Below are 18,305 nucleotides of genomic sequence, written 5' to 3'. Positions count from 1 at the left end.
GACTAATTATATAATAGCTAATTAACTTTCATAATACACATTAATATGTAGTCATACAATAGGTTTTAGAAACAACAAAATTTAAATGATATTCAACAATATTTCCATACAGAGAAGGTCTCAAACTGTACCCCGAACTTCATACATCAAGATGCATGATCTGTTCCTGTTGTGCCTGGTTTTGCACTAATGACAACAAATGGCACTTGCTATGTACCCATGTCAGGTTCCTAAAAGTTTTAATATGCAGATGTCCAAATGACATTTGAGAGCTACAGAGGGGGAGGAGAAGGTGAATTGTTGCTTTTGTATGACATGAGAAGACTTCGAATTTTTAGCTTGACAGTCTTTGGTCTCAATGTATGGAAGATGGGCAGCATGACCATCTGTATACATTTTTTTTTTTGTGTTCCATTGAAAAAAGTTAACCAGGTGTGTAACAACATAAAGTTAAATAAATAATGACAGATTTGTCAATTTTGTGTTAACTATTAGAACAAAAATCGAAACAGTATATATTTTAAATATAGATTTTCTTTATTGAGTCAACTGTATCTAACAGGCTTTTTTTTCCAAAGCATGACCACTGAAAAACATAATAAGGATACAATAAACAATAAGGATAAAGATAGAATAAGACACAAAGGGGATGTAAACTTAGTAAACTGCAAACAGCAGTAAGACCTAAAGATCAGACATAAGACAAACTTCACAAGCCAACAAACACCTGTGTACAAGAAGACTCGGTTGTGGAGTGTTGTTTCTCATTAAGATATAAGCTCTGTCTCATGGGCTTCATAATAATATTAGCCGAAATGTTGTTGTCAGTGACATCATTTAAAGAGAGTACAGAACAAACACTTTGCATGTGTGCATGTTTTTTTAGTCAGCCATCACGCCCTCTTTAATTAGGTTCAGCTCATAGCACTGGGTCTCGTAGCGGTAGGCCATGCGAATCTGAGCCAGGTTGGTTTTGCGGATGTCGTTGCCCTCTGGACCATCCTTCAAGTAGTTGTCACCAAGGAAGTGAGTCTTTTCCTGTTTGTGTGAGAAAAAGTTGATGTTGCACTGTGATTATCAAAACTGAAAGGTATAAATTATTAGGCATCAAATTTCAACAAAAACATTGCTTAACCCTGGTGGTGACCACTACAGATGTGTAATATATATAACATATAATATATATGTTATATATATGAGTGAATAATTTGAATTATTCTGCCGTACCATGAGTGCAGCAGGCGTAATGATATGACGCAGCGCCTGAAAATAGGCCACCTTCCGTAAACACAACGGAACTATTTTCAGGCGCTGCGTCATATCATTACGCCTGCTGCTCTCATGGTACGGCAGTGAAGTTTCTTGATTATTACGCAGGAATAAGAGTATAGTTCCTAGCCATATCAGCCTAGAAAATCGCAACTTTACATTTTCCGTCGGTCTTAGTGCACGATGTAACTACAGAAGAGTCCAGTTTTAAATAGGAAAAATATCAAAACTCTTTGGTCATTTTTTTTTAGAAATGCTAATGGTCTTGTCCACTTCAATGATGTATGCTAAGCTATGCTAAAAGTGGTACCGCCAGAACCGTAGATCGGCTGAATGGATTCAAAAACGGTAAAACTCAACAGTTTAACTCTGGGGGAGTTGTAAAATGAGCCTATTTCCAAAAAAAGTGGAGTATCCCTTTAAGTCCTTCCTTCCGAAATACAAAATGTGCTGTGATTTGTTAGCTGGCCCAGTGTGTTGTGATTGGCAGACTTAGCCCTGTGTTTGGGAAATGTTACGCTCCTTCATAACTGATTTCTCCTCTAGTGTAAATATTGAGGATAGCGTCAATTTCAAACCAATTTGAGCCCGATTCAGACCCTGACAATGTTAACAAACAAGAGCATCGTGTAGAACGGATTTCATGCATGGACTTTGCAAGCACGAATTTCACAGGAAGTTTCTGAGTGGAATGTTTTTGTAATTTTCTTATACATTAGAGATACGATGTTATCCACCATTTAATCGTGATATTTGTCTGAAAACAGAGGTAATACAAACAGTAGTCGATCACTAAACATGGTTAATTTTCCTAAGGAGCAGTGAACTGTCTTACAGAAGCGAGAGCTTACAAAAGCAACAAGCAAGCTGTTCTCCATAAAATGTGCAGTGGACAGATAAAAGTTGGGGTTATAATGTTCAGGAACAGTGTTTAAAATAAGTTTTAACCACTGTAAGTTCATCAGCCTCAGGAAGGTCAAATAAATGAGTTCTGGAAACGCTGTGGAAAAAACAGTGTCTCTTTGACATAGCGACCACACAGCCTTCTCTAATGCAGCTCAACCAGGCCTCGTCCCCCTTTTATGCGTATTCCGTGGGCGGGGATTATTTAAATGAGGAACATTGTGATTTCATAAGATTGGGAAAAATCGGGACCTCACCTCATCAGACAGGCCGCTCTGGAGGACACTGTTCCTGGAAATCTCGCACATGTCACAGGTGCTGAGCTTGAACACCTGGGCTGCAATGGCATACTCCTCCATCAGGGGCTCCTGTTGATGCACAAATTCGGATAAATTCAAAGACATGATCAAATCAAAAGAAACAGAGGGAGAAGATCTGCAGTTTGCACATATGGAAAGGGATGAAGCCTCACACCTTGGTGTAGTGGAACTGCATGGGGTCATCGGTGGACAGGGAGACCATCAGTCCCTTCTTGTGGAACTCCAGCAGAGGGTTCTTGTTGTACTCCAGGAACAGACTGTTGTTGCTGAGAGGAGACATAGCAATGGGAATCTGGGCCAGGTAATACAGGTACTGCAGGACAGGGCTCTGAGGAACATGAGGAGACAGTGACTGTTGTGATTCTTTCGTAGACCGAGAGAGAGCATGAGGGTAAGATGAAGTGGTAAGATGAAGGATGCCCCCTAATGGTCAGGGTAAATGGTGTATTAACCTTCTTGAGGTTGAGGCCGTGAGAGATGTTGTCTGCCGTCATGAAGCAGGCCAGCAGGTGAGTGACAGCTCCAGCCTCTCCACAGTGAGGTCTGAACTGGAATGTGTTCATACCTCTTTCCCTGGATGCCACAAAAACACAAGATACAGTTACTCTGGGCCCTATAAACACACCTTTAATTTAAATAATGCTATGCATTTGCATTTGCATTTCCATTCCATTCGTCAAAGAGTCCTTTTTGTTTCCGCAAAAATGTTAAGCAGCTTAACTGTTTTCAACATTGATAATAAGAAATGATTCTTGAGCAGCAAATCAGCATATTACAATGATTTCTGAAGGAGTAATGATGCTGAAAATTCAGTTTTGCATCACAGGAATAAATTACATTTAAAAATATATTAACATAAAAAACAGTTATAATAAATTGTATTAATATTTCACAATATTACTTTTATATTTATTGTATTTTTAACCAATAAATGCAGCCTTGGTGGGCATAAGATACTTCTTTCAAAAACGTAAAAAAAAAAAAAAAAATCTATGAATTGTTTTAAAATAATTAATTTTAGCTCAATTCTTTTACTCTTTTTGGGCTTTATTTATAAAGAGCTTCATTACAGATTGTTTCAAAGCAGCTTAACAGCTTAAAATAATGATCAATGATGAGAAAGCAAACAAACAAAAAAGCAGCTCTAAAAAGTCAATAGTGTCACTGCAGGAAACAGTGATGTCATCATCCAGCTCGGTTAAGTTCTCATCCAATAGTGTCAGTGCAGTCAAATCAATAAATTTCTGAATATTAAGTGTCCCCAAGTAAAAAATTAATAGCACACTTCTCCTTGCAAGCTGTACAAGCTGAAGTATTATTCATGTCCATGAGACAAACCGTTTGGGATGTATTATACACCTTATTCAAAGCAGCGGCATGACGGGTATGAAAGTGAGGCTGTGAGGGATAGACTTGCTGTGTTTTCAATGGCATCTGCTGTAAAAAGCTGTATAAAGCTTAGCTCACTTATAATTTTCCACAGCTCATATTGTCGGGAGGTTTTTGTCTACTGAAATTTCTACACACAGCCTACGACGTAGCTACAGCATGAGTTCGACCCAGAAGTATAAATTGGGCTTTACAGCCTCGCTTTCATTCCCGTTAAAATCAAAGATGGCGCAGCTGTGAATAAGGTCTATACACCAAAAGTTGAATTATTTAGGGTCAGGGATTGAAACAAACCCCTAACTTCAATTATAAGCAATCATAATAGTATCCAGAACAACAACTATCTAGTCTATAAATGTCCAATAGCTAGTTTTTTTCTTTTTGTGTTATTGAGATACTCACTTGCGCAGCTGGTTGAGTCGGGCGATGTTTGCATACATGTAGTAAATCCAGTAAGTGTATGAGGGGCTCTTCACAATGTCCCACTCCTCAGGCTTGGGGCTCTTTGTGGAGAACATGTGACCGCTGTGTTTTGATTCATCATCCACACTGTCAAAGCCTGTCACCTGCAGAGGGACAAAACACAGGGATGGAGGGGTTAACAGACTACAGTAATATTGCGAAATATTATTACAATTTAAAATGATTGTTCTGTTTTATAGTATTTTAAAATGTAATTTATTCCAGTGATGGCGAAGTTAAATTCTCCAGTCTTCGGTGTCACATGATCCTTCAGAAATCATTCTAATATGATGATTTGCAGACGTGGGTAGAGTAACCAAAATCTTATAGAAATAATCACTCAAGTAGAAGTAAAATTAATAATGTTATTAATTACCTGAGTTAGTGTAAACAATTAAAAGACTACTCAAGTAGTGAGTTATAGTTACTTCGGATCTGATTCACAACAAGCAAGATTCAATAAAGCATGTATTACAATTTGCTGCTCAAGAAACATTTCTTATTATTATCAATGTTGAAAACAGTTGTGTTGCTTAATGTGGAAACCATGATACAATTTAAAAAAATAAAATAAAACTATGAATATTACAAAAGAACAGCGTTTAATTCAAATAGAAATCTTTCGTAAAATTATAAATGTATTCTATATGTATTTTTCCCTTTCGATCAATTCAATGCGTCCTTGCTGAATTAAGTATTACTGATCCCAAACTTTTGAACATTACTAGTATACTGTATTTATGAGATAGAACAGCCTGATCTCACGGCAATTCGTACAAATTTTACGAGGTGGCTAATTCGTACGAATTCATATGACCTCACTAGTACAAATTCGTACGATTTTTGCTAATTCGTACATATTTTACAAGTTACCAAATTCGTATGAATTCGTACGAATGACCTACCCCTGACCCCGCCCCTAAACCTACCCATCACGTGGGTTTAGACAAATCGTTCGAATTCGTACGAGTGAGGTCGTACGAATTCGTACGAATTAGCCACCTTTTAATCACTCGTACGAATTCGTACGAACTGGTCGTGAGATAGCGTTGGATAGAACTTGTCTCTTTGCATATGTATTCACTAATATTATATTTGCCAGATTCACTCACATGCTTCAAGAAGACACTAAGCTCTGGGTTGGAGTTAGGGTCAATGGTGGCCTGGAAAACAGGTAGGAAGATGTTTTCCAGCATCTTTCCAAAGTGTGGCACAAAGTTCTTGGCTCTGAAAATGTCACTACAGGGAGAAATAAAAGATATACTGTTAGTACAGTTTTCACAAAGAGACTGAGTGCGAGAAGTGAAACAGATTCACGTACTAGATTCTGGGCACTTGAATCATCCACTTTAAGTGAGGAGAAAAGACCCTGTGCTTGTTGAACCAGCTGGAAAGCTTAGCCCACTCATTAGGATTACAGCCATAGATGGACAGACGGGGCTCTGCGTACTGGTATCTGGCATCCTCCAGGTCACTGGCAACTTCCTGTGAGATTCCAGAGATTATGGCTGATTTGATTGGTTTCCCGTAAGTGTAAATGTCACGAGTAATGCCATGGTTCACCCAAGTCTTACCTTGATAATGGTGGCAAAATACTCTCCAGATATGTGGTTCTCAGTCTTCATATAAAGATCACGCAGCTCACTGGCACCCACAGGGTTGTACTTGGCATTGAATTTATCAAAACGCTGGAAGGTTTGTCTGCCCTGCATGAAGTCGAGCAAGGAATAACTGTAAATAACTTTGCAGTCATCACAAACAACAGTTTTCGTAGGCAGTTAGGAGTGCTAGGAATACTGTCATAACAGCTGAGGATACACCGGGTAGATTTTGTAACCCATGTGATGGTCTAAAAATACAGGACATGACAGCTGCATAATGAGCAGTGCATAGTGCTGTAAGGATACTTTGACATATTGTTTTTTAGTCCTGAACATCTGTGGTGATTGAATTCTCTATGCATATTCTTCCCAAGTTTGGGTAAGCAGGCACGGAAGGATTGTATGATGTGTTGTGTGATACCTACAGCATGCACATCCAGGGAATCTACAGTCAGGTCATAGGGATGCAGGTTGAGAGATGCAAAAAGCTCCTTCAAGGTCACTTCCTTGCCCTTCAAAACATGCACCACCCGATCTGCATCCACACGGTAGGACCTCTTGATGAAGCGGAGGAGGTGCTTCTGGTTCATGCAGGCGGCAGCGTGGATATGAGTATCAACCTACATCAGCGAGAACAGAACAACCACATAACTGTAATAACATCGGGGGGGGTTTTTTAGTATAAATGACATTTGGCTGTTTTGAGTCATACCTTTCTACAGTTGTAAAAGTCTCTGTGGGGATTGTTCTTCAGCTCTTTCATTTCCTCCATCTCGTTTAACATCTCATGTACATTGAATTTTGACATGAGGAACTTCAGACGACGATGAGTGTATGTCTTTCTGAGGGACAAAACACAAGCATCCATTTAGAAAATAAAAACATCATTCTTCAATTTGTTCACACATCATCAATTTGTTTTAAGGAAATTTATATTTTTAATCAGCTAGCATGCATTAAATTGATCAAAAGTGACAATAAAGACTTTTACATTGTTACAAAAGAAATCTATTTCTTCAAAGTTTCATCAAAGAAACCTAAAAAAAAAAAAAGTATACTAGTTTCCTGAAAATTATTAAGCAGCACAACTGTTTTCAGTTGTAAATCAGTTATAATTTCTTTAAATGATAAAAAATTACAACTTAATTTTATATAAAAATTAGAATGATTTCTGAAGGATCATGACACTGAAAATTCAACTTTGATCGCAGGAATACATTGCATTTTACAATAAATTAAAATAGTTATTTTAAATAATAACTTATTACTGTTTTTACTGTAATTTTGATCAAATAAATCCAGCCTTGGATACTTTTTTCAAAAACATTTAAAAAATATTACTGATCCCAAAGTTTTGAACAGTAGTGTATATCATAAACAAATAGTGAAATATGTAACACTGACTTCAACTGACATTTCATCACATTAAATTCTTTGTGTTTTTTTCCCAATCATGAAATGGAAAATGAGAGAATATAATACAGGCAACTAGAGGTCATTTATTAAGCATCATGCAGGGCTTTCGTGCACGCACGTTGGGCCCTGAGAAATCAAGGCGATGAGGAAGTTCATGTCATCGAGGAAAGTGGCAAGTTCTGGACCGGGGTGGTTCAGAGGCTGGTGTTTATCAGCAGATGCTGCGTCTTTGTAGACAAAGATAACACCATCCTTCATGCGAGCAACGTAGCCGAGGTTAGGTGGGAAGTCCTTAGTGCAGAAAGGATCCTCACCAGCCTTAGGAGGAGAGGTAAAGACTGCAACACAACAGAGACTGTTATCATTATATTATGTTAGTTTCCGAGGATTAAAGTCATCTGTTAATTCCTTGATGTACTACCGTTTTAACATGTTAAATGAATTTGCCCTGTTTTGATCCATTTCCTGGGAAATCGATTTATTTTTATCTTTAGTAGATAAAAAATTACCCTTATTCAACCTTGATTGACACAGCAATAAAATATCTATCACATTATTTTGGCAGTTAATGTTTTGGGTGGGTTTTTCTTGGAGTGGGCAGGTTTTGCTGAGCGTTTCGGCTGGAAATCGTTGACACAAACTGGCAACACTGTTCAGAAACCCTTCCCCTTCCCCAGCTCCACCTGTATAGATCTGCTACAGGGTGATTATACAGCAGCAGTATGTCTTGCTTGCTCACAGCAGTGTGTCATATGTGTATTGGCAGTGGCAAGTTCCGTACTTGCTCAACAGCACCAGCAGTGTAGCAGATTTATTTCGGCAAGACCAAACACATTAACATTGTCATATTCATTACTATGCCAAACCCTCAGGGAGTTGTCATGTCAGGACGAATATTTCATTAGTTAATATAAGTGTTTCTCAGCGTGAGGACGGCACAACCTGTCACTCACTTGAGATTACAGCAATAGCAAATCACATCAACCCAACAATCCAATCAATTCCCAATGGACAAAATCAAGTCACACCCAACATTTTTTCTTGTTCGAGAAGCAGTTTCGCTTGAATATACAGTATGTCACTATAGGAAAGAAAAGACTATCGCAACTTCTGTCTCATCCCGACTTTAACAAATGGAACCTTATTGTAACTTATTTTTTATCATAGTATTCTAGTATACAGTTAATACCTGGAAGAACCTGATCTTCTGGTTTCCACTGCTCTCCTTCAATTTTGCGTAAGAACTGAGATGGAGTGGTGGGGAATCTCTGGAAAGCTAGCTTCATGTACTTCTCTCTGATGGTTAGGGCACGGTACAGACCCTTACAGGACACCTCAAAGTCATCCATGGTGACCTGTAGTACAGTTTGGATTGTGTGAAATCCCAAGTGCTTGCCCTGATTGTTATGTTTGAAATGCATATATTTTTAATATGAAAAAGCGATAAGGTAACATACAAGCAAATGTATTATGAACAGTCATAGAAAGTATTACAGTGACTGAGTAAAACTATATTTAAAAGCGATCATGTCCCTGATGTCATGCCAGGGCAGTTAAGTTTGATTCTTAGAAAAGAGTAGGCAAGAACTGATGACTACAGGTGAAAATGAATTCCTTAACTCTCTTCTAAATGTCAGATATAAATTTCAGAAACCAAATCCATGGCTGGGCTCCACCTGCTTAGATAGAGAGACCCCTTGGCTGATCTATTTCTGCTGGTCTGGTCTTGGTAAAGGGCAATATATAAATCAAAACTTACATAACATGGGAATATCCCATTCAGTTCCTGGAAGTATGAGGAAGTTATAAATTTGAACATACCCCAGCCGCATAGTCACCAGTGATGGACACTCTCTGAAAATGAGGCACTTCCAAGTAGATTGGTTGATCCTCTAGCTCATGGTGAGTGCGGCTGAGATGCTTCTTACTGTGTGGAGATTGGTTAAAGATGAGGTTGGTTAGTTTTGAGTAAACTTGGTACTAAATCACGACTTCCATGTGCAACTAGTTTAGGACTGACCCACTAAAGAAAGCCAAAACAATGATTTTTGCAGGATATACTACAAGAGAAATAGACTTGTTAAATATAGAATAAACATAATTGTATATAATGAACGTTTCCATAGCGGTTTCCAACAAAGATTTCAGTAACCTGTCAAAGCATTAATAAAAGACACTCAAAATGAAGTCGCGTACGCCGCTTTTTCATGTGGCTTGAGACATAACCATAAATGCTTGCTTTTCGAGCGCTGTCGGATCAGTATCGGACGGTACATCGACAAAATATTGTCATTATTTGTCCGTCTATTATCATTACATATAAAAAAAATCTATTTGTTTGTCAACATGTTTTGTTTAAAACGTATTTTAAACAGTCGACAGCTTAAGGCTGATTTATACTTTTGCGTCGAACCTACGCCGTTGGCTACGTGTCGTAGGCTTTCCTGTTTAAGGTTTGCAAAACCCAAAAGGCAATAACAACATGGAAATAACCTTTAAAATTAAATTTAAGAAATGGCTTACAATCAAATAAATAAATAGTGCTTCTGACAAATATCTTTACGATGTACACACAGTTACATGAGAAAGTTTATTCTACTGAAAAGCCCCCCTCCCCTCCGTCATGGTGGTGGTGGCGGCCATGTTGAGACCACATGTAATTATCATGGTAATTATAAACGGCATAGTAGACGGTATACTTTTTTTTCTTTCTGTTTTTGCAAATGAAAATGAGACTTAAGATAGACATGTTCAATGAGATGTACCATTTTCTAAATGCATGTCTATGTTTCATTCCAGATTTTCTCATAGGCTATGTTTAATTTTTTTTTTTTTTTTTATGTTTTCCCCTTGTCATTTTTAATGAAAATGTTTGATCTTGAAAACAGTTGACTTTTCTCCTTGGTGATGTATGCATGACTTCTCCAATCAATCCGCTTAAACCTCGCCACTGCAAGATATTGTCTATCTGCCTCCATTTGACTGCAACGTCCACATCTCAATATCAACAACTAACGTTACATTTTCTCTTTTTCAATAATCTGTTATAGGCCTACTCAGTTGCACTTCACAATATGGAAGAAAGAAATCTGTCGCTACATTAATTTCATTGCGACTTCAATGTAGGCTACTTCATTTTTAAAAAAGGAGTTATATAATTGTGTAACTGCACTGACCGCTTCTCTATGTCATCATCCTCGGCTATATGATAGGCCAGCTCCTGGTTGAGGATAGGGCAATCGTCAGTCACATCAAACAGGGAGATCTCCTCACGGATGTCTTCATCTTTGGTTTCCGATGCAAAAACGCGCTCTGCGATCGCACGCACACTATCATCCGTTTCTGGTAGAAAAGAAGCAGCACCACATTGGTTTTAATGTCACATAATTATTTAAGGAGACGGCGGTCTACCATTATAAAAAAATTAAAATAAAGAGAGCGAGAGACTAAAAAGCCCTAAAGCGGTAAAGATGCATCAAGTGAGATGATGTTATGGTCTTGACATAACTTAAGTATAAAACTAATTATTAGCCTACACTCACCGGCCACTTTATTAGGTACCCCATGCTAGTAACGGGTTGGACCCCCTTTTGCCTTCAGAACTGCCTCAATTCTTCGTGGCATAGATTCAACAAGGTGCTGGAAGCATTCCTCAGGGAGTTTGGTCCATATTGACATGATGGCATCACACAGTTGCCGCAGATTTGTCGGCTGCACATCCATGATGCGAATCTCCCGTTCCACCACATCCCAAAGATGCTCTATTGGGTTGAGATCTGGTGACTGTGGAGGCCATTTTAGTACAGTGAACTCATTGTCATGTTCAAGAAACCAATTTGAAATGATTAGAGCTTTGTGACATGGTGGAAGTAGCCATCAGAGGATGGGTACATGGTGGCCATAAAGGGATGGACATGGCCAGAAACAATGCTCAGGTAGGCCGTGGCATTTAAACGATGCCCAATTGGCACTAAGGGGCCTAAAGTGTGCCAGGAAAACATCCCCACACCATTACACCACCACCACCAGCCTGCACAGTGGTAACAAGGCATGATGGTTCCATGTTCTCATTCTGTTTACGCCAAATTCTGACTCTAACATCTGAATGTCTTAACAGAAATCGAGACTCATCAGACCAGGCAACATTTTTCCAGTCTTCAACTGTTCAATTTTGGTGAGCTCTTGCAAATTGTAGCCTCTTTTTCCTATTTGTAGTGGAGATGAGTGGTACCCGGTGGAGTCTTCTGCTGTTGTAGCCCATCCGCCTCAAGGTTGTGCGTGTTGTGGCTTCACAAATGCTTTGCTGCATACCTCGGTTGTAACGAGTGGTTATTTCAGTCACTATTGCCCTTCTATCAGCTCGAACCAGTCTGGCCATTCTCCTCTGACCTCTGGCATCAACAAGGCATTTCCGCCCACAGAACTGCCGCTCACTGGATGTTTTTTCTTTTTCGGACCATTCTCTGTAAACCCTAGAGATGGTTGTGCGTGAAAATCCCAGTAGATTAGCAGTTTCTGAAATACTCAGACCAGCCCTTCTGGCACCAACAATCATGCCACGTTCAAAGTCACTCAAATCAACTTTCTTCCCCATACTGATGCTCGGTTTGAACTGCAGGAGATTGTCTTGACCATGTCTAGATGCCTAAATGCACTGAGTAGCCGCCATGTGATTGGCTGCTTAGAAATTAAGTGTTAACGAGCAGTTGGACAGGTGTACCTAATAAAGTGGCCGGTGAGTGTATATGTGAACCTGGACCACAAAACCAGTCACATGGGTAAATTTTTTGAAATTGAGATGTATACACCATAGCTGAATAAATAGGCTTTCCATTGGTGTATGGTTTGTTACGATAGGACAGTATTTGGCTGAGATTCAACAATTTGAAGATCTGGAATCTGAGGGTGCAAATAAAAAAAAAACATTAAAGCCTTTAAAGTTGTCCAGGGTCACATATGGTAAAAGCCAAATAGGCACAATGAGAACCAACTTGTAGGCCTACTTATATAAAGCATCTGACTGGTTGTCCTTTAGATATTTTTAACTATAAGAATATCAACTTTTGTTGAACTTTTAAACCAGAGCATGCTTTTGGCACAAGGTCAAGGACATTTTTTTTCAGAAGGATTCAACTACTGAGTCATTGTGATCGCTAGCAGTGAATGAGCAAAATCTCCCATGCAGAGATAAACAAAACTAGCATGACAAATTCATTGAGCCAATACACAATTCAGCAGAACCCATAACATCATAACTTAGAAATGTCTAATTGAAAACAGACAAGAAAATATGAGGCCAACATTCTAAAAGCTTTTAAGAATCACATTAAACATGCGCAGAAATCATCAGTCTAAGCCAGAAATACACAATTTAGTCATTTGTTTGCTTATGAAGTACAATGAGGTGCACGTTTTTTTCAGCTGAATACAGATTTTAATTACAAATTATATTTTAATTACAAATTATATTATAAATACCTTTTTGCTCTGACACTCGAGCAAGAAAATCTGCCCGTCTGCACAAAAGTTAACATCAGTGATGCAAATTTAAATATTTCTTATTTGTTTTACATTATAGCATTATGTTTTAAATGTTACTAAAACAAAACAGGGTTACACTTTATTTTCAGGTGTCCATGTTACAGTGCAAATGTGCAATAATACTTTTAAGTAATGAATAACAATAATTACATGTAGTAAATAGAGTTTGGGTTAGTTGCATGTAGCCTAATTATGCACAATTTATAGTAGGCTAATTACTTTAACTACATGTAACAAGGACTCTATAAAATAAAGTGTTACCTAAAATAGGTTTAAATTACATTACGAATGCCAGATTTTCAATATAGTCTCAGACTTTTGGACCCCAATGTATATTTTCACCTAAACAAACAAGTGAATAAAATATATGGATGGCTGTTTTGCCATTGTTTTGTTGCACTGAAGCAGTTTTAACATGTCGATCTTGGACGGGTTCCTTTATACTTACTCCCTGCTGATTATTCATTCCCCCAGAGTGGGTGAGAAAGATAAAAAAAAAATTGGAAAGAAAAAGGAGGTTATAGGTTAGACTGAGTTAGTAAGCAAACACATTGGAACTGTCATTTTATTCACATTTGAGGGATCACACATGCCACCTGAATAACAAACAATTTGGTAATATTAAATACAATCTCTCTGTATTGCAGGCAACCGAATTTTACAATAAACTAACAATGTCAACATGAACCTTTGTATACAGGCTATAAATCGAAGTGACTGATGGGGTAGAGTGAAAAGTACAAAATTATGTTTAAAGGTGCTCTAGGTAACTTTTCTACTAAAATTACCGTAATCCTTTTTTTATTGCCTGTGTGTGAAGGGGTTGTAATCACACATTAAAATGATCCACTTGTCGAGTTTTGCTATTACCTCTGAAGGCCAGTATTCCTATTTCTATGTGAAGTCTCCGGGTCGGATTTACCGCGAAATCCAACGGATGTGACGTGCATGCGCGCTCCCGAGCCTCTCTCCTTGTCTATTGTAGACGGTCAGGGAGTTACGTCCGGTTAAAGGCGCACGTTTTTCGGCTTATATCTCAGTCAATCTTTGATCAATATTCCCAAAACTCTAACCGTTCGTAGTGCTGGACGGGGCCTTTCGAACGAGCCCACCCCCGAGGTCCAACTCGCCTGGCTCCCCGAGTTATAGCCGTTCGAAATCGGGGGTCCCAGCGAACGGCGATCCGGTAGGGGGCATCCGCGAGGCCCGCCACTCTAGCGTTCGGGCAAGGGTTCCCCTGGGACCTCCTCCCCCGAATTTGAGCTCTCTGGGTCTTTGCGTTCCAGAGATACGAGCTATTTTCTTCTGGGAGCGTGACGTCACCGGCGTCCGCAATTTTGCAGCGCGCCCGATGGTTTTCTGCTAATATCTCCGCGAAAACACCACCAAAAATTATGGAACTTATATGGTTCTTTTCAGCTCGACTAGATGGTCCCAACGAGCTCGGTGCTCGCCGAATCCGTCTAGTATTCACCGAGATATTTGCGTAATAGACGGTATTGTCTATGAGTTCGAGCACGAGCGCTCTTGTAAAATTTGGTTGCAATCTGAAACATCACCACTAGAGGCCGCTAAAAGTTACATAGAGCATCTTTTTAAAAAAACCATCAAGTCAATTCGGTATTATGTTCATTGTCATGTCACTATGACTTTTTTCACAATCCCAAGATTGCACACCTTTAAAAGAACTCAAACAAGGCTTGACATTTCACAAACAGTGTCGCACTATCTGTTCTCCTCACAGAGGCAAACCTTTATTTGTTATTGTTCACTTTCCATGATCATACTTTTTTTAAAAATTGGTTTAATTCAAATTACAATTTCAACACCTGTTTCATCACATATTTATTAACTAAAGCTCAGTTAGAGGCCCCAAGCCCCCACGCCATTGGCCCAGACCACAATCCACAAGGGTTGCGTCCGAAATCGTATACTCTCTTAAGTTGGTACTTAATTGTTTTGGGGTTTTTTTATTTCTTTTTGGCATTTTTGCCTTTTATTAGGATAGGACAGTAGCTAGACAGGAAGTGAGGTGAGAGAGAGAGAGAGACTCGAACTCGCCCGAAGCACAACGGCACTACATGTCGGCGCGGACTAGTTGGTACTTATTTTGAATAAATAATTACTTTGTGACCATTGAAAGGTATGTTATAGTATGAATATAATCTGGATCACCATGTTGTCATTATCACGTCGTGGCCTAGTGTCAGTTGCGTTGCTTCACTGTCGTTCACAAATCCTCTCCCATGGCCTTATGGGAAAGTGTCCATTATATGCTCACTTCAGAATCTCGCCGGAAGCAGTAGGTCATCTACTTTTAGCATACTCTTATGAGTACTGAGAATTTTTGTCACAGTTTTTCCCTTACTATAGAAGTATGTGATTTCGGATGCAGCCAATGTCAATGTCATGGATCGTGAACAATAAACAAATAAACAACTTATTTATATTAAATAATATTCAACATCCCTTAATTCACATTCCTACACTAAAACTTTCTTTAAAAAAAACAAAAAAAACATGCCTTGTATCCACCTGGAGTTTCATGGCAAATCCCTTGGTTTTGAGATTCCCATAACAACCAGGTCATGCTCACCCCTCTTTCCAAACACACAAACAATCATCCGCCTATGATTCCTTCCAATACTTACGCTTTTCCTCTGCTGGGTTAGTAACATGTACCCATTAGATATGGGACAGGATTCATGTGAGAGGGGCAAACAAGAGTTACGGTCACTCACAAGGACAATAACACACATTGACCACAACAGAAATAGTCACATAAAGACAGGAAGAGGATTTTAGTCTGAATTATTTGAATACGTCACTGAACTGAATAGCAAAAGGTTTCAGAAACACCCCTTATCCGCCATTGGTCGGGCAAACAGATAGTCCTGCCAAAACTAACACCATCAACTACAAATGACTTTCTCCTGTCCAGCTTAATATGAAGACATAAGTATTTTAATATCAGATTCCGAAACAATGTTTAACAGAGTTTTAGACTCAATGGTCTTTTACTTGGGTGTGAACTCATTAACCGAGTGTTATAACAGCCTGCTCAATAACTCTCTCTCTGAAGCTCAGCCAGTTCATGGCCTTCCCTGCTGCCTCGAAATTATAGTGTTTCTATTTTTAATCTTGGTGATATCAGTGACTGATATCCTATAACAGTCTGCAAATTCAAATTCAGATTAATCTTAGCCTGCACATGGAAAGCAGCATGTCAAGAAATGTAGTTCTCAAATCAACCCAATATCTTACTGAGAAGAAAAGAATCAGTACTATCCCACATAATCAGTGCACATACACCTTGCAGAATCTGTTTTTAAGGTAATAATAGTAACAAAATAAAGAGTGACTTAGCTAAAATTATTAACGTTTTGCAGATTCTGCCAGGTGTATGAAAATACATGAGCACAACTGAACTCGACCCACTGGACAAACATTTATGATGTAAAAATAAATTTCAGGTGAGTGATATCAAGTCAAGCCTAAGCATGACATTTGAGCCACTAGAATCCGCTGACTAGCAAAAGTTATCCTGCATTTTCGAGCAAGCCTCCATGTATTGTAACTAGTCATACTGTAATTTATAAGGGTTTGCAAGCTCATTAATGGAGTCAGATTTTCCACAGCTGCAAAATTTTTTTATTTTTATTTTTTTTACATCAGCGTGAACTCCTGCATGCATACTTAAGACAGCCTATCTGACATCATTTTCAAGAGTGCATATTGATTGCACTTCAGTATATATATATAAACGTGTGGATCAATCCATCACAGGTGTTAATGAGGCAGTAGCAAACACTAACACCTCTATTTTCATTCTGCTTCCATTTATTAAAATGTCAGGGGTGTTGACACAGTTGAAGAATGCAATGCCTGACTAAAATACTCTCATATACCACCACTTCCTGATAAAAAACAAATGCAGTTATACTGTATTTGTCTTCTAAGAAGTTAACTTCTAACGTCCAAGACTTGATCGGCAAAAATAACTATTCGGACACTCCCATTCCTGGATTAGTTTCCGCAAGAGACCACAGTGGTGTCCAGAACTTCTGCAACATTTTAATATTCTTCAATTAACTTTGCATACACATCTATTAAGCCCATTTGAATGTTTTCTGTGATGTAAAACAAATTTCATAGATGAATGCAATGTAAAACCAAATCTTCTCTGTGTGTGTTGGATTCAGGTGGTGAATGGACACTCACCGGGCACAGCGACTTTGGGCATGATGGCTTTTGTTTTCTGACACTATCACTCTTCCTGCAGAAAGCTGGTCGGTCCGACACTGCACCTCGGTAGCGGGGAAGTGTGCAGTTAGACACTGCAACAGTGCAATATTAAGCAGTGGTTGCCCAGTGTAACCAGAGCCGTGTACCCGCACTGGATACGAGGGGCTTGACGCTCCAGGTTCTGTGAGTTCAACTCTATTTTAAGTTTTAACAGACAGACAGATTCGAGTGACAAGCTCACACATGGAAAAGGGGATATTAAGTATATACATACACACAAACATCCATGCACATGTAGGAGAATTACACACAATATGCTCAGTTTCCAATTAATTTACTGGTAAAACGTGTTGTAATATGGTAGGCACATTAAACATCTGTTACACATGAATATTCCCCCCTGCCCCCCAAAAAAGACATGAAATGTTCATTTTCACATGATTTTCTGATTAAGAAAAGTCTGTGATGCTAATAAATTGTGCTAAAACTGCTAAATACATCATAAATCAAGTCTTGACATAGTTGGAAAAGAAAGGATTGTTAATGTAAAGGCAAACTTAGTTTGTATTTTTTATAAAACATCCTGCCTCTGTTAAAGTGAGGACAGAAGGCCAAACGCAACGGCAGTACGAATACTGCAGATTTCACCGTTCATGAAATCAGGCACAGATTCAGACAAATGCCATATAAATAACACGATAGTCAACACGAAGAATCGTTTTAACTTCTTGAATAAACCTTCATTGGCTCTCAAGAAGAGACTTCAGGCATAAAAAATAAACATAGCAACAAACCTTACTCTGATCTCATACAATCCCAACAAGAAAAACCAAAACATTTTTACAGCTTTCACTGGAAGGTTTAAGACATTATTTAACATGGGTTGAAAGATGTCATGCTATATAGGACACAGAAGGAGGCACATAGATTTGGCGTGTACAGCAGCAGCACCATGATTCAAAAGGCCCTTTAAGTAAAATCCATCACACCTCATGCTTAAAATCTGATTGACTTCTCTGTATCTAAGCTAAATCATTCTGTATTATATGTCAAAATATACAATTAACATCTGAGAGCAAAGAGAATAAAAGAACAAGGTGAAATTCTAGAGTAAATGGAACTATATGACAGAAAATGGTAAAAGTAAATGCTAAATAAA

The 18,305-nt window shown here is 38.6% G+C and overlaps 1 protein-coding gene across 1 annotated transcript; it reads right to left on the bottom strand.

The window, feature by feature from the left end:
* Window positions 1–818: 818 nt before the first annotated feature.
* Window positions 819–17,250, bottom strand: ampd1 (adenosine monophosphate deaminase 1 (isoform M)). The gene is made up of 15 exons (XM_056259761.1): window positions 17,123–17,250; window positions 10,537–10,702; window positions 9,182–9,287; window positions 8,550–8,715; window positions 7,479–7,698; window positions 6,657–6,786; window positions 6,370–6,564; window positions 5,918–6,049; window positions 5,665–5,828; window positions 5,456–5,582; window positions 4,284–4,447; window positions 2,945–3,065; window positions 2,647–2,820; window positions 2,430–2,540; window positions 819–1,038 (listed from the first exon to the last, which is right to left on the bottom strand). Exons 1-15 carry the CDS (start codon window positions 17,142–17,144, stop codon window positions 883–885), a joined length of 2,154 nt encoding a protein of 717 aa, XP_056115736.1. The 5' UTR covers window positions 17,145–17,250; the 3' UTR covers window positions 819–882.
* Between the last annotated feature and the right edge of the window lie 1,055 nt (window positions 17,251–18,305).

This window comes from Rhinichthys klamathensis, unplaced genomic scaffold, assembly GCF_029890125.1.
Source record: "Rhinichthys klamathensis goyatoka isolate OS25496 unplaced genomic scaffold, OSU_Roscu_1.1 h1tg000169l_1, whole genome shotgun sequence".
Lineage (NCBI taxonomy): Eukaryota > Metazoa > Chordata > Actinopteri > Cypriniformes > Leuciscidae > Rhinichthys > Rhinichthys klamathensis.
The sequence above is the reverse complement of the archived record's forward strand: the minus strand, read 5'-3'. Positions and strand labels throughout refer to the sequence as shown.

What these genes read in the sequence shown, in the direction of transcription:
- ampd1 (XM_056259761.1), bottom strand. Translation starts at nt 17,144, where the DNA reads ATGCCCAAAGTCGCTGTGCCCG. An exon ending in AGAAGATCAGGTTCTTCCAG is followed by an intron (nt 7,699 to 8,549) that starts GTATTAACTGTA and finishes GTTGTGTTGCAG; the next exon opens with TCTTTACCTCTCCTCCTAAG. An exon ending in ACTTTTACAACTGTAGAAAG is followed by an intron (nt 6,565 to 6,656) that starts GTATGACTCAAA and finishes TCGCTGATGTAG; the next exon opens with GTTGATACTCATATCCACGC.